At 40.7% G+C, this 26783-nt stretch overlaps 1 protein-coding gene across 2 annotated transcripts in view; it reads right to left on the minus strand.

Moving 5' to 3' along the window:
* Positions 1–12283, minus strand: part of SRBD1 (S1 RNA binding domain 1) — a 132781-nt gene extending 120498 nt beyond the window's left edge. For both annotated transcript variants that reach the window (XM_075089081.1, XM_075089079.1), the window contains exons 1-8: positions 12174–12283; positions 10776–10887; positions 5881–6067; positions 4476–4558; positions 3894–4059; positions 2493–2855; positions 842–1008; positions 9–126 (exon numbers count right to left, since the gene is read on the minus strand). In XM_075089081.1, the coding sequence (XP_074945182.1) occupies positions 9–126; positions 842–1008; positions 2493–2855; positions 3894–4059; positions 4476–4558 (897 nt within the window). In that variant the 5' untranslated portion in view covers positions 5881–6067; positions 10776–10887; positions 12174–12283. The remainder of the gene's footprint in view (positions 1–8; positions 127–841; positions 1009–2492; positions 2856–3893; positions 4060–4475; positions 4559–5880; positions 6068–10775; positions 10888–12173) is intronic.
* Between the last annotated feature and the right edge of the window lie 14500 nt (positions 12284–26783).

A 26783-nucleotide genomic window follows, 5' to 3' on the forward strand; every position in this document is an offset into this window, starting at 1 on the left:
GTACTGACCACATGGTCTAATTCTTCCAAAGTTCTGCAATTTAATAATGCAGTTAAAAGGCATCCAGATAATTTCCCTTCTTTCTTCAACTTCTGTATCATGGTATGTGTCTTCTTCGCAACAGTACTAAAATGCAAGAGCTTGATATTAGCAGTTATGTTTCATGATGGATTAAAAAGGCTATTGATTGTGACTTTGTTTATTACACTGCTGAAGCTCTCAAACCTCTGAAGATTGTGCCTCATGTTAATCCTCAGCAAAACAAGTACAACAATCCAAGAGAGTTTCTATTACTTTCTTTTTCCAATTAGTTCAAAACTGTACCAAAATATTTGGTGATAGCTTTAAGAAAAATCATCAAACAATAGTGAGAGCCATTACTGCTATATACATTTTTGCAAGATTACTGACCTGGAAGCCAAATAAAAAGGCCCTAAGTTAAATCAATGTTGATGAGCACTTACAGCTGTATTCATATCAAGATAGTACTGCAGTATCAAGTACAGGGTACCAGATTTTAAACTTAGTTTCTCAGCGACTCTTTCTAAGGGCACAGTTTACATCTATTTGGACTAGGTATCTCCAACTCCTGTAAGCCAATAAAACTGCAGAAAGATTAAGATCTTAATTTTTCTTTGGCAATCAATAATGCTAGATTTCTTGTTACTTAGATTAAAAACCAAACAGGCATCAAGTGTAATTACCTCCGTTTTCAACTTTCTTCTTTGGAGTTCCTTCACAATTGCAATGTGTACAAAGTACCAGAACAGGGACACACAGAAGCAGCAGCCGGCTGTTACTTACCACCCCACCAGACACCTCCCGGTAGTAACTTACTTACCGTAGCTCTTCCAATGTTTGCTGCACTTCTCGCAAGGCATCGGCCTCCAGATTATTGATGAGTTCTTTTCGATACCGAGCAATAAAAGGAATTGTGTTTTCTTCTTGAAAGAGGCGAATTAAGTTTGCACATACCCACGGTTCAACATTTGTTATTTCTGACAAGGCCTGTCAAAAGAAAAAAAATTAACACACCCAAAAAAACCAAGAAAAACCATTCAAGAAAGGTGATGAACTTTGAGAGGCTGGTTAAGGTAGTCTAATATCACACCCAGAATATTATGCTGGCCAGCATAGACTACTGTCCTGCCTACGACAGGATGCCAGGCTTCCCATGCATCCAGCCACCATACCTAGTACTTCAGAAAGACATGCAACAACCAATGTTTCCAGAAGCTTGTAACTACAGAAGAAAAATGCAGGAAAGAGTACCTCTTGGGAACAGAAGAAAACCAAGCAATTAAGAAAAAACAGACAGAAAGACAACAAACTGCACACGGCAACTCAGAACACTTGGAATTTATTTTAAAAAAAAAACAAAAAACAACACTGACATACCTCATGGTTGAACAAAAGAAAGAAAACCCACAAACCCAAAGCTGATCCAAATCCCACTCCACGAATAATCGGAAACTAGCATGATATTACTAAACATTTCAAGATGAATCAATCCTCACAAAGTTAAACACGATTTTGTACAAATTGGGCTTTCTAAAGATGTAGTGTATCAATACAGATGGAGAACAAACTATATAAGTACCTCAGCTTAGTAACATTTTAACTATTGCTGTTTGTGCTTTGCTACAGTTATTCCCATAGACAGCTGATTTAAAAGCCTTTAGAAAGTTGTTTGGAAGCCTAAAAATACAGCAACTCCTGCACAATCACATTCACTGCTCTTACAGCAGCAATACATAAAGATCAAATTCTCCATCTGCGTTTCCAGCAGTATTTTATAAGACTCAGGACAAAATTTTACACCTTTCTTAAGCATCTAAGCATGATGTATAGGAGGCACCCAATCTATTCCGATATTGTTCATATTAAAACCTTCCATAACCATACCCAGCCTCCCAGAACAGGGGCTATCCTAAAACTACCTTCATCTGAACAGCTTCAAAGTCAACACCCTACCAAAACAAATATGATATCTCCCTTGATGTCACTGTTATTCCAAGAATGCAATCTCCTCCTTGATGGTACTGTAAATTGATAGTCACTCCAAAACGAGTCTCTATAATGAAATGACCCACACTAAACCTTAAATTCTGTATCTATGCACTTGGACATCCCAACCCTTTCAGTATCCCTTCCTATAGGAGTTTCAGTTGACTATATCCACAAAAAAAACCCCACGTGCTGAGACAGAAAAAATGTGCAAACTGTTACAGGCTAGCTTTATACTAAAGAACTGCCTGAGTCAGATATTTCAATAATGTTAAAGTTTGAACTTTTAACAATTACCAACCAACATTTATATTTATACATGTATTATGACAATTTAAGCAGAAGTTAAATGACTGCTTAACAGCACAATGACTCTTAACACTCCAACTGATGCCAAGAGGACACAAATTGTATGTTAGAATCTAAGTGCTAATTATGTAGGAAATCGTTTCCTTGATACCTCAGAAAAGGAAAAGATCTCATACCTGTACAATATCCCAATTCATTTCAAATTCTTCTTTTACTTTGCTGCCGCCTAGATTTTTTACTGGCTTTCCTTCAGGACATGAAGTTGACTTAATCTTTTTAAGAGGTGGTTCATCAAATGAGAAATCCTCCTCAGATTTCTCATGTTTCACTTGATTTCCCACTACAGGAACACTTGTTGAGGGTTTTTCATCACTCTCCCAACTCTTTATGTTCTTCCCTTGCAATGAATTTATTGCCATTTTTTTCAGCACTTCTGGCTTTTGATTTAAAGTTTTTGATTTAGTGCCTGTATCTTCTTCCTTAGGTTTTAGAATTTGCATTCTATTGTCTTCTGCAGGAGCAATAGGCAATGATACATCCTGTAAAAATGCATTGAAACCACATTAAACATTGATTGTTACAAAATGGTTCAACATTTCAGTTAAAACCTAGGAAGACTTGATACCAGACATCATTTTCCCAAGTGATGTCTCTGTCTGGCAGGGAAATGCCAAGCCAGAAATCAAGTAACCTGCAAGGTATCTTGCATGGAGGAAAAGATATCTGAACACATCCAGCAGAACTGTGATTTAAAAGATCAAATAAAATTATCCTGGAAAGACTTTGATTGGGCTTTCCTTCAGAAGACACTGACCTACAGTCCTTGCCTGCACTCATCTCAACAAAACAGGGAGCAGCAGGGCAGGGAAGTACTCTTCTAATGAGGTGTTAGGTGCAGAATGGGAACTGGAACTGAGATTTGGTCTCCTAAGGTACTGTTTAATCTTGAACAAGCCACACCTTCTTTCCTGAATTTCCCCAGAGATCATCTGCAGAGTCCAAGTAAGTATTTCTCAATATGCCACATATGTCAAAACACTCAGAAACATTAGTGTAAACAAGAAGGACTGGCTTCTCTCATGACCTGACCTCTGATGTTAATCTTTGACAGAAGTAAGTAACTTCTATCAGAAGTGCACCTTATATTCATCCTAATAAAACCGTGATCCTTACTGGGTCGAAGAGCCATGCAAGGAAACGTAAGTACAGGCCTTTTGGTCACAGTACCCAGCTGGTGAAAAGGTAGAAGACATCAAAGGTGCAACACAGAAGCCAGAGATATTAGAGTGTTTAGTTTTCATTACAAAAAGAAGAGGTATTTATTTACTTTTGTTTTTCAAAGAGAACTCCAGGGAAAGCCATTACCATCGGCCAAAATTTTAAAGGAGAGCCCTTAGATCTGGGACAGTTAAATACGTAAGAAATCCACATTTACCAAACATACTGAATATTCACAGTAACAGGAATCAGATGAGCTGATCAGACCCAGACAACCAAGTGAACCAGAGTTGGAAAAATTCTGCTCATGCTACTTGCCAACCACAGTAATTAGATGTCTCTTCCTTACAGATACTCACCATTTCCTCTTTTATTGCTACCTTCTTGACCTTTTTCCTGGCCACAGCTGACAGTGGAGCAGCAACTTTTTTAGGTTTTCTCTCATTTTTCTTTGGCAACCTAGGTCTCTTGGTGACTTTACTTTTTGGCTCCCACTCCTCCTCTTCCTCCTCTGATTCAGAGCTCCTGAAAAACAAATGAGTGAACAATATTGCTTATGAGTAGAATAAAAAACCATACATAAGCAAGCCAGTGTGAGCATTTTCTGACATGAAAGGAAGCAAACAGGAAAAATTAACAGAAAGGTAGGCAGACTCAACAAATACAGGTCTTTCACGATGTTGCAGAGCTAACGGCTGGAACAATTTACCAAGCTTTCCTGAAGCTGGTTACTGGAATGTGTACACAACTGATTTTGTTTGGACAACTGGCAATTCAGTTTCACCTTGTCTTCACTGTGAGCATATGTAATTTGTGATTTATAATTGCAGTTTTCTGCATTAAAACTTTTTAATCAACATCTCAGAAACCAAGGGTTGTTCTTACGCAATCACTCATGCATAAACCTTTAAAAAAATCCTAAGGAAAAAAAGTTATCTTACGAATTAAGAAATGAAGGTAGTTCATTATCTTCTGATGCAAGAGCTTTGGCTTCAGATTTCACCCTCCTTGGTAGAGAGGACATCTGAAACAGACATGAGAAGAGAAAAAGAGAACATTTGGTTGAAGCTGTATTATCTTGTTCAGCCCTTTAACTCACTGCCAAGTGTGCCCTCATAATGTCTTCACTAATCACAAGTTTCCTCTAGAACAAGTTTCGATTTCTTAATATCCAGGAATTTAGGCCACAGCAGCACACACACAAGAAACTTTTCAACTGAGTGAATAGATAAACCAGCACTATAGCCTCTCAAATTCTTTTTCTCTTCAAATGGAAGTAATTATTTGGCTTGCATGCAAGGCTACCCTAGCAAAAGAGTACTGGTTCTCAGACATATTATTAGGTGTCACTTATATACTGTGTCAGTCTTTCCTCCTGGACAGAGGCAACCAATCTAAGAAGCACAGAAAATACAATTAACATCTAGTAAAGTGAGCTTGCGTATGGTTTTGATATGAACAGGTCTACAAGAAGATTGTCCATTTTGATTCAGATTTTCACCTCTAAAGACAATCCATTGCTTGTATGCATAATAAAAACAATTATTTTGAAAGAGCTGCTCATTAGCATATAAAAAGTGCATAAAACAATTACCAAAGGTAAAAAGGGAAAGCATAGTTTTTTTCCTGACCCAAGATTCACACCTACAATAACTGCATTTCAGTTAATCAGTTACAGAATTTTTGGTAATGGTTGGGCCCATGAATTCCAATAACCATATTTGGCAGTTTTAATTAGAGATTACACTCAAAATTTTATGTGCTAGAAAATAAAAATTAAAAAATAAAACAAAAACCCCATACAGCAGTTCTATAACCACTAAATTCATAAACATATTTTACCTATATCTGGTACAATTTCATCACTCTTCACATTCTGTTCTCCAGCTCTCGTACCCAAAAAACTTTTTGCACCTTGACCTTTGACCCAGCCTTGCCACTGAGATGCGAGCCCTAAAGTCCCTGTGTGCACATACAATCTGGAGAAGTGTTTTGCAAAGTGCTGTTTAACTCAAGGGCGAAACACTCTTTAATCTGACTTTATTCTGGCCTCTGTTCAAGCACCAGAAGCGTAAATGGCTTCCAACAGGTTTTCGTTGTCAAGCAGCACCAGATTTTAAGTGACCGTTTTCAGCACCCCAGTGGAAGGAGAACTATTGAGGTCCATATCAAACAGCACTAGCTAGTAGCTTGCTTGTGAAACGCCTTCTTGTAGCAATCGTCACAGTCAGTAGCAGGTCATCATTTCTGTGCTATTCCACTGCCTGAAATGCCATTATGTCACTGGCTAGAATACATGTCTACAAGAAAACAGAAATCTCCGCAAAACACAAAAAAATTACTCACCTTATCAGCTTCCCAAGTGACTTTTCACTGTCAGTTCTGAGACACCTGCAACTTCACCCAGCCACTCTGGTTCTGTTTTCCTTTGCTCTTTATAGCTGAACTGTCATTATCATAGCCTTGAATTATTTATTTATTTATTCTCATTATCTCATGAAAATAATGTTTCCATTTTATATTGTGCTTTAATCTGTGAATGGGAGAAACAAAAAACATTATTTGTCATTGTAACACCAAGACTTCCAGAATTAGGTAACACCTGAGCCACATGGATCTCTGATCCATTTTTTGCAGGCACTTTTCACATAGGTAGGTGTCACAGCTCTCTGTTTTCAAAGTAGGTGTTCAGCTTACAATATCACTATCAGTCATGCTTCTTCAGCTAGTCCATCTAGGTGGGTACATTACATTAAGTATGATTACAGCAAGAGTAAATCTTACTCTATGAAGTTAATTGTACTTCCTGCCATCCAACACTAGTGACTGATTTAACTCTTCATGTCTGCATAATAATAGGAGATGAGCTCCTTGGTTTATAAAACCAGAGGTTTTCCACATTCTTCATGAACTGATTAATATTTCCTCCTACACCCTTACGTCCAAGAATTACTGTACAGCAAATATAAAAATGGCATAGAAAACATGAACTAGAATAGAAAGTGATAAGTAATAAAGCTAAGTCTTTACAGGACAGTTCAATGTTTTATCTTGGGGTTTTTTTCTCCCTTTGATTTCTTGGATTTTCCATTTTAAAAAATAATTAGATCATCTTCTAAGTGTTGGCTGCAGTCCTTCAGAAAGCTGGAGAAGTATCAAAAATGTCTGATCCAGAAAATCAAAAAAGATAAGACCAGCAAAGAATCTGTCTTCTGTCCCACTCACCAATATTGTGTCAGTTCTTACAAGCATAGAATAAGCTGGGACTGGCCTCAGGCACATAAACTTCAACTTTAATTATATTATTAATATACTAAATTTTTTTGAGAAGAGTGGTAACTTTGTTCCTAAAGGCTTTTGTACCTGAACTTAATCAGGACTAAGGTAAGATGTGAATTTAAAGCACAAAAGTTATTTCATAATAACTCTCCATGAACAGACAACGTCAGAAGCCAAAAGAGAGTTCTATTGCTCAAAATAAAAGCCCAATACCAAAGAACATCTGAGAGATGAATATCAAACATGGGGTATCACAAAGGAAAAAAATAATATCATGATGTTCTACTGTGAGGTGGGACCAAGTCATAACCACCTCCCCTTCTAATAACACGTACATTGAACTAACTGCACTTCATATTTGTAGAGAAAGAATCTTGCAGTTGCTACAGATATTCTTTTTGTTTACCGAGAATCATTTTTTTATTTGAATCCTCAAAAGTACTTCTGATTTGATTCCAAATTGCCAGACAGCTGTCTGCTAAACTTTCCTCCTGAGCTGCCTGTGCTAGAGTGTGCTAACACCTACAGTTAATGACTAAGAAAAAACAGTCCTCTGTGATTCACCGCAGAGGGGGAGGCAGGGAAGAAGATGAAGCAGCAACATGTCTAAATGCCACTGATGATGATGAATAACTATACAAATTTTTTAAAATAAGCTTAGAGATAGTCCCTGAAGTGAGGCAGGAAGACTTAAGGAACAGGCAAACACAGTTATATTCCACATGGGGCATCTACAATGCTGACTGCACTGACTACATGGCAAGGCAATCAAACAAGCTATTGCCTCCTCCATGCTCTGCTTCTACTGGAACATGGTTCCCCATGTCTCCTGCCTCAAGTGTTAAGGGAGCTTGGAAGAGCTTTCTTCACCCTCCCACAGCATGCTGGAACCAAGACTGCATGAGGTTGGACATTGATCTCCTATTATATCTTCCCAATATACTGGCCTCAGGGGGAAAACTGCTTTTACCTCTTCCTTATCTGTCACCTCCAGGTAACCATATGCAAAGCAAGGGCTGGTTTCTATTCTGAGGAAAGAAAGTATAGCTTGCATAGATAGATCTGTGCCCCTTCCCAAATCCCATAACTGTAGAAGAGCCAGTTAAAAAGCTGACTGCTTATTGAATAATGGAGAGTAAACAATTTATACCAGACAGAAATCAGAGAAAACTTTTATCCCTCCTGCATCTGTGTTCAGCATTGGTGTACTTTATCACAAGTATTTGCAGTGCCTGGGTTCCTGGTGTCTCCTGCACTTACCACCCGAAGGAAGTAAACATGTAATACCCAGTGATGGACACAAGTTATTCCCCAGTCTATCATCTCACTGGCTTGCCAGTTGGCGTATTGAACTCCTACAGCTCTGTTCTAGCAGCTCTCCTCACACCTGAGGCCAGCAAACTTCCAAGTAATATTTGCTAACACATTATTTTTTTCTTATTTTATATATGCTGTCAGAAACTTTCTAGTCATTTAAAAAAAATGTTGTTCCTTGAGAAAAAGAGTTCTTAATCATCTCACAAAGAGTAGTTTACTTCCATGCCAGGCAACAGGAGCTAGAAACTTCAGCCTTGCCCACATACTTCAGCTCCCAACTCCTGCTTCATTTCAGATTGGTCCACCTACAATATTTTGCCTCTGTGCAATAGGCTGAAACCTTAACACTGAACCTTCACACTAGACCCTTGGTCCCCTACTCAAGGGAATCAAAACTCTTCTGCTTGTCCACCTCCCAAGTGAAAGCAGGCAGCATGAAACACCATGGCTTGAAACACACGAATTCTCTTTGCTTCACACACACAGTCATCACTAAAGCCTTGCTTCTCCAAAAAGCCCAAAACTGTTACAGAGTGTTCTTCAGAAGTATTTCCAACTTAAAAATGAAAGAGGACATTGCAGACCTATTACGCTGTCCACCAAAAAAGATTTAAATCACTGCTACTGTACATAAATATATCTCCCAGGTTTACTCTCCAAATAGTTTGGCATCAGTTTTGTTTCCAGTTCTTTTGTTCCCACCTCTTCTGTTCTCTGCATCCAATGCAGAGCTCCACAATGTTTTTGAGCTATCCTGATGGCTGCAAATCACACACTTCCCCCTGTCAGCTACTCATTAAAATAAGGCTAGTGTAGTTCAGTGTTGGGCCATGCAAGGAATAAATAAGAGTGACAGGGTAGCTGTTCTTGCACTTTATTGTGCAGAATCTTAACATGGGTATGCACAAGTCATACAGCAAGGAAATAATCTTTCCTCTGGTCTCTCTCCCCAAACAGGAGTTCTAGGCAGCATGTAGAATGTACATAAATTGAGACTTTAGAGGCCTTGTGTTAAAGAGCAATCCAAGTCTCATTCAGAGACTGATATTCTCTTCAACCTCCCTATTCATGCAAAGATACATCCCATTAAAAATTAAATTTCATCATATGTGAATCCAGGTGGCATAAGCAACTGCTTACAAAAAGAAAAGTTTAAGAATAGTTTAAAAGTCATTAGATGACACACACCGCCCTTCCTCCACCATTTTCCCAAACCCCCCAAAAAAGCCCAGCACTAGCACAAGGCTATGTGTTGTAGCTCCACCATTAGAGCAACAGTTTTCAGAGTCAGAAATTGCTCCAGTAATCCTAATAGACTGTGACATCTTCTACAGGGCAGTTTACAAGATAATTGTATTTAACAGTTGAAAGTTATAGAAAAGATTATACTTCCACAATATGATCAAATGACTGCCATTATGGCAAATTTTAATCTCATAACCTTACTACATTAAGTAACATAAATCCCTCATAACTAGAGAATAACTGAACATCAACAAAGTCTACTGCACCTTACAAATAGATTATTCTACCTGAAGGTACAGGATTTAAAAAAAAAAACCCAAACAACACAGAAACAAACAACAGAATCACACAGGATCACAGAATGGCAGGGGTTGGAAGGGACCTCTGGAGATCATCTCGTCCAACCCCCCTGCTTGAGCAGGGACACCCAGAGCAGGAGGCACAGGACTGTGTGCAGGCAGGTTTTGAATGTCTCCAGGGAAGGAGACTCCACAGCCTCCCTGGGCAGCCTGTCCCACTGCTCTGTCACCCTCACAGGAAAGAAGTTTTTCCTCATATTCAGGTGGAACTTCCTGTGTTCCAACTTGAGCCCATTGACCCTCGACCTGTCATTGGGCACTACTGCAAAGAGCCCAGTCCCACCATCCTGACACCCACCCTTTAGATATTTATAGGTATTGATGAGATCCCCCCTCTGTCTTCTCTTCTCCAGGATGAACAAACCCAAGTCCCTCAGCCTTTCCTCATAAGGGACATGCTCCAGGCAAACACACACAACATCAACATGACCCATATACTTGGGAAATTAAGTTCATTTCAGTAACTGCAAAAAAAAGTCCCTCTCCAGCAGAAAAGGACCTAGAAACTTCTAAAGCTCTTTTCCAGTTATACTAAAGAAATGCGTTCCTTCCAGAAAGTTAATCTGCCTGTGCAGGAAGCTCCTCAAACTTTGCTCTGCAGCCTCCGCTTTTCTAGCATGAAGAAAATAGCAAGTAGAACAGAATTTTGCATTTTAGCTTTTTCTTAAATCACACGGTACTAGCCAAACGACAGTTTATTATAACAGCAAGCATCTGGGGCAGGATATAAAAAGCACTACAAATCCTACATGAGAAGTGAATTTCAGACCATTATTAGCAGCAGCAGAATGGCCCTCTTCAATAATTATATGTAGGCTCTCAAGAGTTTGATTTTGCTTGTCATTTTAAGACACCTCCATTGCATGCTGGAATAACATCCTGAAAAGAAATCAGAATGTGAGCATACTGTCAGCAGCAAAGGGGAAAAAAATGCTATGCAGACCAATGGTAGGGAGTTGTACAGAAATTGCTCTTTCACTCCAGAAGGTTTTTATCACCTATAACAACTAAGTTGCACTTCAAAACATCAATCCAACTTACTGTAATCCTCTTGAGTTTAAAACCTTGGAGAACTCCCAGACACTTTTGCTCAGAGAAGCTGGCGCAGTAGATTTCCAAGGACTTGTCCTACACAAAAGCCAGTCAGGACTGCCTGAGAAAGGAGTCACAGACACAAATCAGGAGACTCCAGTGTTAATTGGGAAATTACAGCCAGAAAGAAAGGGAGAGACATATAAGGTACACACACATAGAGCAAAACAGTCCCCAACAAAAAGGAAAAGGTATAAGACTAGTAGGAGTACCACCCACTGCTACTACTTACAGAACTACCACCATAAAGGCAAACGACCAACGTTGTACCCTTAGAAAGCACACCCTCCTCCAAAGCTGTTCCTGCAACTAGTTGTCCCGCTGGGGAAAAGGAGCAACCTGTGTTATGCAGCAGCTTGTCAATGAATCAGAAGAGGTGTGCACAGGGGGAACAAACACTTTCCATGCATTTTTTTTTTTTAAACCACTTGTCTCAAACCACCTCTGAAAACAGACATTATCTGGAAACAGGGGGATACTGCTTCTGATTCAGTAGCAGACTGCTACATCATACACAGCTACTCCTTTCCTCCAATCCAGCAAACCAGCCAAAAGATAACACTCCCATCCAGCTTAATTTAATGGGATGTGTTCACTCCTGGAGGATACGAAAATGCACATCTATGGGAACAGCCATAGCGCAGTTCATCACACCAGTAACATTCATTTAGGAGTCTCGCCGGCACAAAGGGAGTTGAGAGTAAAGCACTGTTCGTTGCTTGGTGACTCAGTACCATCCAAATCACTGCTTTTCGGCCCAGAACGTGACTGAGCTTAAACTACACTTCATGTACTTCGAAACCCTGTCCTTCCCCAGACGACACCCCGCTTTCCTCAGACCTGCTGACAGTACTCCAGAGGAAGCTGAGCCAGCGTTCACCCCGCCGTGCCCGTGAAGGGCACCGGCTCCCAGGCAGAACCCCAGGAATAACCCACCCCACAACCTCCTCCTGCCCTGACGGGAAGCGGGGGGCGCGGGCGGCACCACGGCGAAGACGGGGAGCCCCACACCCCCCCACCGCCCCATCCCCACCCCGGGGGGGTGCCCCTGGGGCGCTGCCGCCCGCGCCCCGCCCCCCACGGCTCTCGCACACGGGGCCGCGGGCGCTATTTGAGGGCGAGAGGAGCCCCAAGCAACCCTTTCCCCCGGGCCGGGGGAGAGGCAGGGAACAAAAACGGAGGCCCGAGAAGAAAATGGCTCGTTTCCACCTGAGGAACCCAGACAACAGGAAGCCCCGCGGTTGCCGGCGCCGGGGCCGGGGCCAGTGCGGCCCCACGGGCGTTGCCCGCCCCGCCTCGGCCTCGGCCCAGGACGGGCGCGGGGTGGGAGGCTCCCCCAGACGTTACCCCCTGCTGCCGACTGCCGCGTTTGAAAGGGCCGCCAGGGCAGCCATAGCGGAGCCGCCCGCCCGACGCGCCGCGGGGAGGAGCAGGAAGCGGCAGCCGCGCCGCGCCGCAGGAAGCGGGTACCAGAGAGGGGGCGGGACCGGGGACAGCCCCGCCCCCCGCCCCGCCCCGCCCCGCCGCCAGCGGAGTGGTGTTCACGATCGGTGCCGGGGGGTCGGACAACCCGGGGGCGGTGGGCCCCGCCGTCCCGCTGGTGGCAGGCCGCGGCCGGGCAGGCCGCGCCGTCGCCGCCAGGTGGCGCTGGGCGTCGGAGCGGGGGCGGGGCCCCGGCCTCGGCCCCGAGGGAGGGGGCCGGGGTGGGCGGTGGGAAGCAGGTGTGTGTGTGTGTGCTGCGGCTCGGGACCGGGGCCAGGGCCTCTGTGGTGGGGGGAAAGCGGCCCTCCTGTGCCTCGGCACGCCCGAATGGGGCGGGCTGGGGCCCAGCCGCCTCCGGCGGTGTCGGTCGCAGGCCCCCCCCGGGGACGTCGGCGTGCAGCTCGGCGGCGGGCTCCCCTTTCCCCTCGTGTCGGTGGCGGCTCCCGACTGCCCCCCTCGGGTGTGAGGGCCATGCGGAACGCCTAGGTTCTGTTCTCTGTTGATAGGGGTTTGAAAGGTGTTAGAGGCGTTTGTGCTGCTTCTGCTAGCCCCCCAAAAAAACCCTCTGTACAGTGGGGTTAGTTATTTTTTACTATTGAGTACTATTGGTTAGTTATTTTTTACTATAGGGATATTGGGAAGCAGAAATCATCCTTGTGTGAAGCTGAGATACTGTATCAGAAGTGACTGCAGAAGAAATAAATATAATAAATAAATACATGCCCTTCCTCTCAGCCCGCTGAGTAGGTAAGGGCATGTAAATCCAAATAGGATGTTCGTGTTTCTTCACCCACGCAGACTAGAACTTGCATTATTTTCCCTTAGAACTGTAAACATTTGCACTCTAGCGCTGGAAAAAGCAACCAAGTGTCGGTCGCCTGTCTTAAAGTTTCATATAATGTTATGCTTCCCTGCAATCTCTGCATCTATTCCTTTTTCGTCTATGTCTACTAAGTTAATGTTCAGTAAGGATCCCGTCAAGTCCATCTCATACGTAAGAGTGGAGTAAGTAGGCTGTTATATTAAAGCTGCTTTTCGTGCTTCCATTACCCTAAAAGGTCTTCTGCTTTGTATCATAAATATTTGTAACTTGTGGTCATAACTATCAGCCAGCTATCCTCCAGCCTTGGAATGGCAACATCTTAAATGTAACTAAGGTGTAATAAACTTAAATAATTCATAATTTTTCATCTTGACTTTATAATAAATTTGTGTTTAACGGTCTGGATTTACTTTAAACACAATTAACATTCAATGCAGACTCTCTCTTTCTGTGACGTTTACCTGACCTCTATGGCTTTCAGGGGCCTGGAGAGAGACTTATGCACGTGTTTGTCTTTATGCATGGGGTTGTATCTCTGGTGCCAAATCTTCAGCTGATATAAACTGTTACAGCTCTGTTGATTTAAACAGGGCCTGTGATTTACACAAGTTGAGGATCTGGCTCACAGACCTCAACAGGACTGTTCACATATTTAAAGGTAATCGAGTGTGTAAGTGTTTGCAGACTTGGAGCTGATTCACTTGGAATTTTGTCCTAGTAAGAGCTGAGGAAAGAGTAGTTTAGTCTAATAGTAGGGAAATATCCATTGCTAAGGCTGAGCTGTTGTAATTTAACCAGCTAATGTCATATGTGTGAAATCATGTTAGAACCTCAGACAGTTTTTCAGCTGAAATATCACCATTTATAACAGGTAAGGTTCTGATTTTTATATTTCTGACCAGATGCTGCTCTTATGCCAATGGGAAAACAACCTTTAAATATAAGAACTTGGTGCACTATATAACTGAGGACAAAAGATTGTGACTATAAATAGGTTTAAAATAATATTTAAATAATGGATCTGATCATATTTTGTGATACTTACAATGCAGCTTTGTGCAGAATATAAAAATACTGCCTGTGTCTCTGCCTCCTTTGATGCACTGCATTAGAATTCCTATGTCTAAGTACATATCATGTAGTCAACTTTATTTCCCATCTATTAATAGTTTGAAATTAGGTCACTGTTCTTGTAAGGATGGGCTAAGCCTGTACAACTGATTTTAAAGAAATTACCTATATAAAAATGTTTGGGGTTTTTTCTCATGCTTGCCTACAGTGACACTGTTCCTTAATCAGTCCTGTAATCCTAATCCTATAACCAGTAATTTTACTGTCTGTTCTGGCATATGTATTATATACTGGCAAGTTTTTTTTAGATTTGCTTATAGTGACCCCTGCTGCAAAAGATTAAGACTGACATGTCTCTAAACCTCTACAAAGGCATTTACCCAATTATTTCAGAGTTCAGTTCAAAAGAACCAACCAGCTGTAAATTCAAGTTAGGTATATTTAATTTGAAACTCCCTAATTTGAGTCATCGTCAAAAAATTAGTCTAATCATACAAGGCTTTTTTCCCCTCTTACGTGTGTAGGATTTACTTTCTAATGATATGCAATATAGTTACAAATTGAAATAGCCTTAAATGTCCCAGATGTAATGCTTGTTCTTTGTGTTACTGTTCTTTGATAAGGGCTAGACTTGACACCAATAAATCATTGTCTGAACTCCTGCATCTTAATGTTTTTAGAGCTCTGCTCAGGAAAGCACATGCTTATGTTTGTCTCTATGCACGGTCGCAAAACAGTAAAAAAGCAGATTAAAGCATGGGACTAAGTTTAAACAGAGATTACCCCTCCGGTTTCAGAAGGACTTAAGTGTCAGTCTATTCCAGTATTGCCCTGAATAGAATGCTTTCTCAAGCTTGGGCTTAAAAATTCTTCAGCACATGCTATGGGTATGTGCTGTTTTACAAGCAAAAGATCCACCTGTGCTCTGCACTGGCTGAAAGCTGTGTAGCCACAGCTAGTGCTGCACTTACCTGAACTAATGGGCCCTGCTTAATGGAGAGTGCATGAGCTGCAGCTTTATGCTGTTAGGGCTTCCTACAGTCTGCAGGCTGGACAAAATAAGCATATACTTGCTTGCAGAAGACCCTCCAGGTATAACCATGGTAAAATCCCTTATCTATATATTATCATAAATGTTACCATACAAATATATATGCCTGATATGTTTTTTAAAGCTCTGTTTAAAGAGTATTTAGGCTGCAAAGCCAAGCAAAAAGCCACACTTGGAGCTCCTTGTGTAATCTTTGTACTGCCCTTTATGCAAATACTTACCAATGAAGGGAGGCATCCCATGGAAAATTGTGAGACTGTCACAGTAAAATAACCCGAGGAGGCAGAGTTAAGATCTGATGAGGAACCTTTCCCCCCACTGAGTCCTTCATGTTGCCATTTCAGTAGCATTCTCATATGGCTGAGTGCAATTTGTAAGGCTGATAGAAAGGTAAAAGCTAAATTGAGCACAGTTGTCCCATACCCTATATTACCAGTGGGGATTGAATCCTGTGTCTTTTCCACAGTAGCCATAGTTCATTATAAAACCAGTCAAATTTGTCATTTTAGTGTAGGATGACAGATTATGGGTCCTAGCAGTGGTCAGTGGGAAGAAACTCAGCATTTCTTTCTCTTTTCCTGGGAGCTGGAAAATTGATGCCACCTGAAATGTCAGGAAGGGAGGTGAGCCAGTGGAGCAATGTGCTGGGTCTTCCTCTCTCCTCCTTGAGAACTGGAGGAAATCCAGTCCTTCACAGTGTTCCCAAAAATTTGCCACTGGGGACAGATGCTGGATTACTTATGGTATAAGAGTGCAACCTGGTTCTTGGCTGCATTGCAGGAACGTGCTGAGGGTCATATGGTCTATACTCGGGCTTCATAAAGAACGTAATCCATACTCCTGTTTCCTACCTCAGTGCTTTGGCAGCTCGTGAGTTAGCTTCTTCTGCAGCCACTACTACTGCTTTGGTGATGGTGTGAGCTGAACCATGAGGTATTCATGTGTTTTGTTATCATCTTGGCAGACTGACAAAAATTTCTGTAGGCGTGCAACTGGGAGAAGAGAATCAGTGATTTTTAACAGTCCATTTTTCAACAAAAGATGACAGTATGCACAGGCCAGAAAGACAGGAGAACTCTGCTATTGCCTTTAGCTTGTCAGACACTGGAAGGCCCCAGTCCAGAAGTAAGATAACTGCATGAACCTAAGCTAATGAGCATTGCTGAGACAGGGTATGTTAGTTTGGGCATGGTGCCATATTAACATTACTCTCCATCTTCCAGATGGAAGCTAGCTTATGTCTGGGCAGCTCGGAGCATGAGGAGAGCTTGCTGGTGTCTGTCTGCACATGTCTGTGTGGCCTTGCAGAAGAAAAAAAAGCCGTAATTTCCCAATTAATTAGCAAAGGCCTTTTGCAAACAATGCAGTCATAAGAGCGTCCGCCAACCCCACCCCCACCCCACGCTTCAAAACCTCAATTTCTCTTTGTCTACAAGGCCTAGAAGAACATGGCCAGTGTTGAGTCTACTGTTCATCTTGCCAATATACTCTCAAAGTGCTTTTGTAATCCCCATCTGTTTTTGTTTTCTTCTGTTTCTTCCTGCCTTATATTTATATTGAAAGATCTCTGAGAAAGAGACTCTCTCACTGCCTGTGTTTGTACAAACATACAGTGTGATGGCATCCTCATCTGTGCATCTGACTCCTAACCGCTGTTGTGTGCCTAGCAGCGATATGGGCGATATGTGTTAAGTAACCATTTGATTTGGGACTGATAGAAATGTCAATCAGCAGGAGCAGAGATCTGTCAGGAAATAGTTTGCACTGTATTCATATTTTCTACTTGCAGCTGGACAAAGCACCAATATTTTTATTTTGTGTGACAGTGAGCAATTGTAAATGGAAGCTCCATGTCACTATTACTTTTGCCACTATTGCAAGCTTAACGCTTTGATCAGATAGATCCTAACTTTAGACTATGCCCTACCTATCCAGAATACTACTGTGACCTCTACCACTGCAGACTTTGAATGCCCCACAGTCTTTACAGTATTTATCATGATGCCTTCTCAAAATGAGGGTCCTGTATGCTCAGATCCTAAGTTCCACTCTGAAGAAGACACCGCAACCAACTTTCTTTGTGTAACGCCTACTGAATCTACTGGCCATTGCTGTGTAATTGCTCGGTACATGTTTACAGCAGCTCTTCTTCATGTATGGGTGATGCAGGGTGCGTGGTCCATATCATGTGGAGTCCCTATGCACATTTAGGACGAAATATCTATTGTCAGAGTGTGTTTGAGGAGCTTCTGTATTGTGCCTCACAGCCTAGTTTCCCTATTGTGAAGGACGAAGGCACAGTCAAATTACATGCCTTATGCAAAGGTAGAGAACTGTATCCTGCATCTTCAAAGTGCATTGGTATTCCATACATGATCTGTTAACTGTACAGCTGCAGAGAGGAATATAGTGTGGCTCTTCTTCCAATTGATTCAGCAACTGTTTTGCAGAATTACTTCTGAAGCTCCATTACGTGCTAATATATCCAGCCTATACACATAAGCGAATGGAAAAAGAACTGTCTTGGAAGAAAAGTAAGGGATACCAAAGGATGTTTAGACTGAAGTGTCAACTGTTGTTCCTGGGTTACTGCATGTATCTATTTCAAAAGAGAAGGTCTCTTCAGAATTAGAAGCAAACAGTGGCTTAGGGACTGCTAGAGGGCAATTCTACTTCTGTAGAGGTCAGTTCTTCTGTAAATAAGCACGCTCAAGATTATAGTAAACTTCTTTTCCTGGGCTGCAACGGCTTTTTTGGAAAAAGTCACATTTAGGAGAATCAGAACTGAAGTACTTCACTCAAGGTTAGTCTACTGGCAAAATCCATTATTCCTGTACTATTATCTATGTAAAAGCATTTATTGTCTTTATTTTACCCTCTTTTTTTTTTTTTTTTTTTTTTTTTCCTATCAGTTCTCTGCCTGTGGGACTAGGTCATGTCAGAGGGAAATCAGAGTCTCCAGTTTCCTCTGCTGACTCTGCAGAAGCACCCAGGTCAGGACCTTCAACAGCCACGAAGCCGCGTGTCTTGTTACAGAGAGACCAAATCCATTACTTCTGAAAACAGGAGACGATGTTGCCAAGCGGAGGGGGCTCAAAATGTGCCCATTATTCCCGTCTGTTCGAATAGCAGCTTAAGTGCTTACAAATTGATCAGATGCTTTCAGCAAGCTATGAAAAGGGCTTCGGTCTAGGGAACATTCATCTGAATCTCAATTTCCTTCTCAGCTACAGATGTCCTGTGTGACCTTCAATGACAGACTCTTTCTGTGCCTCCATTCCTCATAGGTAAAATGAGCTACGAATAACATTCCCTAAAATAGTGTGTGAGGTTAAATAATGACTATGATACACTCAGGTATTAGCAGATAAAGGGGCTGCATAAGAATCTTAGTTTTTAGTAACTGTAGATTTTACAGGAAAATTCCTTCCAGAAAAATTTTGACCGGTCCCAGTCACTGCATGGACAGTAACAGTATCTGGTGTTTGCCATGTTCCTTACTTGTGTGCTACTTACTGACACAATGGTTTATGCAAGCATACTTAAACAGCTCTAACCAAGCAATCCGTGGATAATATTGAAATAAGAAAGTTTGTATATAGTCAAAATATAGTCACTGTACTAGATATCCTGATACAAATAATCATTTAGAGAACTCCTTTCTTTCTCAGTCACTGCTTCCTCTCTTTTCTCATCTTTGAAAGCAAGCTGGTGCTTTAAAATTCGAAAGCCTTTAAGTGGGTTTTTATGCACGTGGCAAGTCCATGCAAATGTAAAGATGAAAATGAGAATCACATAAGGCCTTTATTACCTGCCTGAAATTCCACCATCTTCAGCTGAGCTGCGGCTGGAGGTGGATTAGCCTGATCCTAGGTGAGAGCTGAGAAAGATGCAGCTCTTGGCTGAAGGGAGAGATGCATTATCCTTTCAGATCCAGCCCTTCTGGAACTGATGTCTGCTGCCAACAGCTAGGCCATGGCGTGGCCTTCCCCGGGTGAAGCGAGAGCTTGCTTTCTGGTTGTGGTTGTAACGTGTCTGCATTTTTACTAGCATGGCAGCCTGCAGTTTTGTTAAAAATACTTTGAAAATGGTTCTGTTAGTAGTCCTAGTGACCATTCTTTTAAATAATCACAGTCAGTCTTGCAGACTCAGTCATGATGTCTGTTCAATTCAAAGTGTGTACAGTATTTTATAACCCGGCCAACATTTTGGAAGTAACATAAATATATGTAATGCCTCATCTTTGCTAGATTTAAAGCAATGTTGTTAGGTTCAAGAAACAGTGATCCAGCAACCTTGGCTTTAGTAGTACTAGCAGGCCTAGAAAACGGCCATTTTGGTTGCTTCTGTCTGTCTCAGTTACCCTGCAGCATCGCAGGTCATTCATTTTCTGACGAGAAGTTCAAAAAATTCCAGTGAATGGAGAATGTTGACACATAAAACTTGGTTGCTATTTCTGTAAAATAACTATTGCAGTAACTAACTATATATAGCCAGAAGTAATTGCTTCTGTAAATAAAATACCAGTGAACACATTACAAGATTAAAGAGAAACTTAGAGCTTCCATCACAGCTATTTGCTGACTCCCACCCATATACACACGATGACTTTGCAGTCATAGCTCTGCAATGCCACGAGACTTAATTTAGGATATGCGTGGCATATAACACTTCCTCACATTCCTAAATGAAGTGTTCTTCCATTAGCTGCTTAGTTCTCCTTTTAGCTGGCCACTTCACCTTTCGTTGGTGAAGAAAAGTACAGTCATTTCACCAATTATACTGCAACACAATTACTAGTTAGTCTTGCTTTACAGTTAGGATTTATAAATGCATAATGAAGGCTTTAGGTGACTGGGGGATTTGGATGCATTCTTTAGCTAATATTATTTTGAAACTCTCACTCTTTAAAAAAAGCCTCTTTGAAATGGCAGTTATAGGTAGTAAAAGTGAGACAAATTGCTAGAAGATCAGATCAGAAGTGATGTATCTTAATAAAAGTGTGATCAATCTTTGAGAAGGAAGGTGGTATTAAATAGCTTGAATACCATGCTGCTGTAGGAAGAGACACTGGTTAAATACCTTTGAAGGTAGATGTACAGTGATCTCTAACATTCAGTGAAGGATAAGAGTTATTGCCCATAAACTGTGGGGTTTTTGCTTACTACTGCTGGTAAAACTAGAACACCTGCCAATCCTCTATACCTTTTATTGCTAGGTATTTAACAAGTTCACATGTGAGAAGTATAGAGGGTACCTACATAAGGGTTTGAAAGTCCCTTATTTTTTCTTTCCTAGTCATTATTTAGGCAAAGCTGGGTTTGCATGTGGACCTTTTGGAAAGAATACAAGTCTATTCCTACAAAATAATTTACAAAATACCTTTTGCTGATTCAGTCCTTATTGTTGTTTCTATTAATATTATCAGAAGATCTGGAAGCTACTGTGATGGAGCAAGATCCTACCAAGCTGTAGGTAGAAGAACAGCAGACTGGTATTGTGCACATTTGTAGGTATCACTGCAAAGGAGAGTTTTCAGTCTGAAGCCCGATGGGCAGATGCACAGGTGTCTCCAGGGAGCTCCTGGGCACAAGGGCAGCATAGGAAAAGTGCTTCTGTACTTGAATTAAAATGTAAGAAAGGAGTTTTGCCTCCTTCTAAGAGTCAGTGATCAGAGAAGGGTGTTGACATCTTGTTAGGAAGGAGCCATTGTAGGCAGAGTGGGGATGGGCTGCGTAGGAACCTGAAAGTGAAAATCAATGGCATGAGTTTATGCAAACAGGAATAAATGAGAGCAACCAGTATGTTGTTTTAGGCAAAAACCTGCACAAATTCTTACAACATTCTGAACGAACAGGGGTGGTGCAGGAATACGTCTTTCATAACTGAAAAAGCAGGATGATGCTCCACTGTATCTTGGACAGGCTGTGATTGAAGATTTTACTGTTGAAAAAATCAGCAAGACAAACTCTGAAGATAAATCAGAGTAGAAGATGACGCCTATGTTATTAGACCTGACAGTAGTGTGACAAGAAAGCAGATAACAAGAAAGATAAGCTGTGGGAAACAAAATCATATTAACTTGTTTTGTCTCTTTGTATTTGAATACATTTGCAGCAGTTCAACATCAGCTTCCCCAGAAATGCAGATATTTGTGTTCTCAACCTGTTGGTGAACAAAATGACATCAGGTAACAATGTATAGTTTGGCAGTGTTGCTTCACTTCAGTGATAAATGCTGTTGATGGGCAATAACCCAGTGTTACAACATTATCCCAGTCGTAAATACACATGATGCCACTACTTCCCTATGCCCTCATCCCTGTGGCCCAGCTCCACTGTTCTGTATCTTTCCTTTCTTCCTCCCTTTCCCCTCTCAAAGTCACAGTGAAGTAACATGTGACTGCTCCAGTGAAGAACAGGGAAAAATAGAGATATGAGCTGCCTGAGTTTCCTGCTCCAATAGCTGTGGAGATCTGGAAGAGGAGTGTGTCCCTGTACCAGCCTGGGCTGCATGCCCATGTATCAGCCTCTACTGCATGTAGGCAGGCTTTGTCTAACAAGCCCATCAGATGGGCTCAAGCGTGAGCAGTTAATAATCAGAGAGGAAGAGCCCAAGGGCCCTAAAATTTCATAACTTGTGTCCTGAAGATTTTGTAGTGTCCTAATACTTGATAGGTTCATGATATATTTTCGTGCTAGTACAATAAATATCCAAATGTTGTTGTCCACTGTAAGTATCAGTAGTAAATGTAGACTAGGTTCTGCCTCTGATCCTTTATATGTAGAAACATTATTTTAGCAGCACTTTTCATCTGTCCAGGGAAAGTTGTATGGTCAAGCTACTAGTTTACTACAAACTGCTTAAATTGATGCTTACTAGAGGGGAGGCTATTATCAGAAAGTGCTGTGTCAGGGAAGTTGTGTCTAGCAAGAAATTATTTCATATGTATGATCACCTGTTTCACATAGAAAGGATATCACAGGGATCTGAAGTAGTAATGTAAGTATATGTAATCTTTCACTTGTAGATCAGCCACAAACTCTTCTTAGCTGCTTGTACTCCCTGTTTGTGTGATGGGAGTGCTGTGTGCAGATTTTGGCATATGTGGTGAAGATTTGCCATAAACGACCAGTATGATCAATCTCCTGTGTGTACCTGGATAGATCTCTTCTGCCCAGTTTGAAAAAACACTTCTCTCTATAGTGTCTTTGTGAAAAAAGTTAACTGGAAGGTTGAAAGAGAAACACGGGGATGCAAGTGCCAGTGCTTGATCCATTAAAGAGGTACTGAATGAGTTTCCTGTAGAGTTTGGAAAGGCCCTCCATAAAGTTAAATGAATTTTGGTTTGCCCTCCTGAGAGAGCTTTGGGAAGCTGTCTTGTAAAGCAGAAGGATATAGGCAGGTACGTTGAACAGCTGTTTGAAGGACAAATCTAGAAAACATTCCTGTCCAGGACAATTCCCAGGAACATGTTTAACTTTAATCATGCAGCGTAAATCAATCCTGTATTTCCCATCTGTTGAGGATGGAACATTTGTGCCTTTCCATTGCAGTAACTGCACCCTTCCAGTGCAGTAACTCACTGCTGCTTAGTCTTCCCTATCTTCAGCTGAAGCTCCCTGAACTCATTTATGTCAAATAGAGAACTAGTTCAGAAAACCGTATATGCACAACATGTCATTTTTTATTCTGAAGCACTTTGCTGCAGTTATAGATGCCTTTTTAAACTGAACATATGCTTCACTACATAGCTTCATGGCTTCAGAACAGCTATGATACAACTACTGGTTGACTCCTGAAGTAAGCAAGCACTCACCTGCTAAGCTAGAAAAAAAATCCCTCTAAAGGGTGTTTCAGACAGCTTACAATAAATACATTATCATCCACTTCATGCAATCCACTAATAATCAAGAAAGAGAAGAAAACCATCCACATTTTATATTCCATGTGGTGACGCACTGTTGTTACGGAAAAAGCGAGTGGCAACATGTCACAGCTTGCCAACTTCAAATACCTTTCTGAATGCTGTCTCTCATCAGTAGACTTCTATTCCCAAAGTATGAGTATTAAGTTTCAGTGAAAGACTTGAACTGTTCCATTAATGACCTAATGGATGAAGTAGGAGTCAGTGTTTTTTACTCAAACAGTCCCAGACTTGAAATACTTGAACTACCTCTCACTTCTGCTTGTCTCTTTTCCTGATAGATATTCACAGGGATCCAGTTGTTGGATAAATTTCTGAATCAGCAGAAGGCACTGAACTCTTTCCAAAATTACAGAATAGAGGTTGTTAAAATTAGGTATTTGAATCCATTATATCTCAGTACAGTGCCATAACTTTAAAAGGTGCTAAGTACAATGGGAGCTTTGCCTCATGACCTTGTAATTGGCCCTGGAGACCAGAACTTCAATATTCAGATATCCCACTGCATTTGAAATTGTTAGTTTCTGTCCTTTCAAAGTGAGAAGAAAAAGAAACCTAGACAAAGTTGCCTTGGGGAAAATGGCTTATTTAAAACTCATAACTTTGAAACAATTATACTCATTTTTCCAGGCTTGGCACTTCTTAGATCACAACAAAACACAACAAAAAAAACCCACCCCCCAAACAAACTAGGTGCGATGTTCCTGTCCTCTGCCATTATTGAAATATTCAGGCATAAAATATGCTACTGAAACATCTGAAAAAGGTTATGTTATTAATCCACACATAACTTAAAAATGTTTGGAATGATATTACTCAAACTTTTACATTAAAAAATTAGGCAAAACTAGAGGAGTTTCAGTCCAAAAGAATTATTTTGCAAAGCTACAAATATACCAGACTTGGAAAAACGTGTTAGAATTATAGATTAAATTGTACTTTGATTATACTGAAAAATAGCTGTTTCTGTGATACTAAATGCTTACTAATTATAAAACCATATTAGAGTTTTTAACCTGATTGCTATCCCTTCTTTCCTTCCTCTCTCCCTTATGACTCCTTAGTGCAGACTGCAGTTTTCTGCATTTTGGAGCAAATGTAAGCTATCTCCATATGTTGGAGGAAGAGGTACATAAAGGATCAGTGCTCCTTTAATTTATAAATATGTGTTTATCCTAATAAATAAAGTGTCAACGATTCTCTCCAGGCTAAATGTACTGTAAAAAATTCAAATACAGACTGGAGCACAAGAGCACAAACCAGAAATCTCATTTCTTTGAAAGGGAACCAAAGATATGTTAATGTCAGTATAAACAAACAGATTAAAACAAACAAATGGGGGAAACCAAAAGTGAAACAATGATGTACTACATGATCTGAATGAATATATATACTTTTAATAATTTATCTTCTTAAGAATGAGGCGGTGTAGGGGCTGTGGAGCCTACAAGAACAGTAGAGTAATTCAAAAGCAGAAATGTTAATATTTTCTCTATGCTACTTCTTAAAGCACCACATCTAGACCTCCGGATAAAGTTAATTTATTTCACTTCCACTAAGGATGGGTGAAGGCTACCAGATTCCTCAGACTCAGAATATTAAAACCATGGATATTGAGGATCTCCCAAGGCACTCCTTCAATTATATTAATATTAGAGATGGGAAATATTTTTCATTAATAACACTTCAGAAAAAATGCCATGCCCTTATGATTATGACATACATTTTCATTGAATTATTTTGACTGTTATGGCCAGAACAAAAAATAAATACACAATGGTTTTCTTAATTTTTTTTTTTTCAAAGAAACACTGTAAATAATCTAATTTAAGCATTTTAATTAACATTCAGATTACCTGGAAAAAATAATTCATGTAACTTGTCCTATCTTGGCTTTGTTAAGAGTCAGCAGCCCTACTTTTGATTCCTTTGGATCGGTTACCTACTTGACTTTACAAGAGCAGCACTAGCGTAAGTATCCCCCTATTAGTTTGTTTACATTCAGATAACAAGAAGTAACTGACATAATTGTATGAGACTTAGATTAAGGCAGTCAGCTCTCACACATTTATTTTGGAGTGTCTGCTTTCCGTAAAAAAAACAACCAACCAACCAACCAAACCCCCAAGCTTTTATTTTCATAGGAAAGCTTTAAATTCCATGATTGATTATTTTCAGTTGAGCACTAGGCTGGTTTCAGATACTGAATATTCATAGTCTATGCTATTGTTTTTTTCTTTTTGCCCCGAAATGGTATGTCCAAAAGCAGAAATATTTATGGTAGAGAGCAGAAGGATGTCTCTTAGAAGTTATTTGGTAAACAGAAGATAAATTTAGACTTATTTCTAATGTATTTAGACAAAATAACAAAACTGTTGTTTCCTTTGATTTTCATAAGGAATAAACTATGTTTTTTTAATTAGATCAAATACAAATTTTCTTTGCCTTTATAGAATAGCTATCAAATCCTAAAATGAAAGTATGAAAGTCAGGAGGGTGCTTTGAGGATATATGTGTGAAAGTTTTGTAGAAAGCTATGAGGTTACAGAGGTATAATTACTAATTAAGTAGTACTAACTCACACCTGTAGTGCTTTTCTTGGGCTCAGAAGTTCCCTATGCCTGTGTGTAATGGGAGTGGATCGTGCCCTGCCTTGCCACAGGTGTTCTGCTTTGTAGGATCCCATCCTTTGCTTTCTGCTTGTCTTGTGCTGTGTGAGGGGAAACCGGGATTACACTGAAGGAAGACATTATTTGCATTATTGAGAGGTCCTACAATCCAGCATAGAAAAGACTAAGAAAAACAGATGAAGCTTTTAGCTGGACAGATAGTGAGGTGGCTATGTTTAGGGTGTGTAAATGAAGAAGAATAATGGAGTATGACAAACTTATAACCACATCCACAAGCATAAGAAGGAGAAAGAAAAGTAAAATAAACTCTGGAGGAGTAATTGTGACCTACTAATGCTTTGTGTCATTCTTCTGTTTGTGAACTCTAAAGTCATGAGTCATGTGAGTTTAGTTGTCAACTGTTTTCCATTCTGTGTTTGCCAGTAGAGGCCAGTTAGGCATCACTGCGTGGGAGAAGACGTCTCTGTTGGTCCACACCTCCAAGTTTTCTCCCAGCATTGACTACCTTCCTTCCCTTATGTTAGAGCAAAAACCATCACTGGTCTGTTCATGTCTAAAAAGAGTTGAAACTGCCAACTATACTAGGAAATGAAGCTTGGCTTTAGACAATTTAAAGACATAAATATTACGGACTTGTGTAGCCAGGTACTACATTTCAGTTCTTCAAAGACATGTGCAGGAACAAGTCTACTGAAGAGTCCCCAATCCTGATGTTTCAGATTGCATAGTGTTATGCACATACGTATAGGCCTTTTTAGGCTTCGGCCACCATCGTAACTGGTTAATTAAGCCAGGTAGAAAATGCAGCTGAGCAAGTCCTACATGAGTGGCAATACTGCACATACTGTAAATCATTATGTCACTCCTTTATTCTGCTTTAGTTTCTCAATTTTAAGAAGTTTGAGTTCTTGAATACTACAGTGGGAAAAGTCTGGAGGAGGGCTGTGGGAATCATGAGATACAGGTTTTATTC

Source organism: Phalacrocorax aristotelis, chromosome 3 (assembly GCF_949628215.1).
Source record: "Phalacrocorax aristotelis chromosome 3, bGulAri2.1, whole genome shotgun sequence".
In the NCBI taxonomy this organism is placed as follows: domain Eukaryota; kingdom Metazoa; phylum Chordata; class Aves; order Suliformes; family Phalacrocoracidae; genus Phalacrocorax; species Phalacrocorax aristotelis.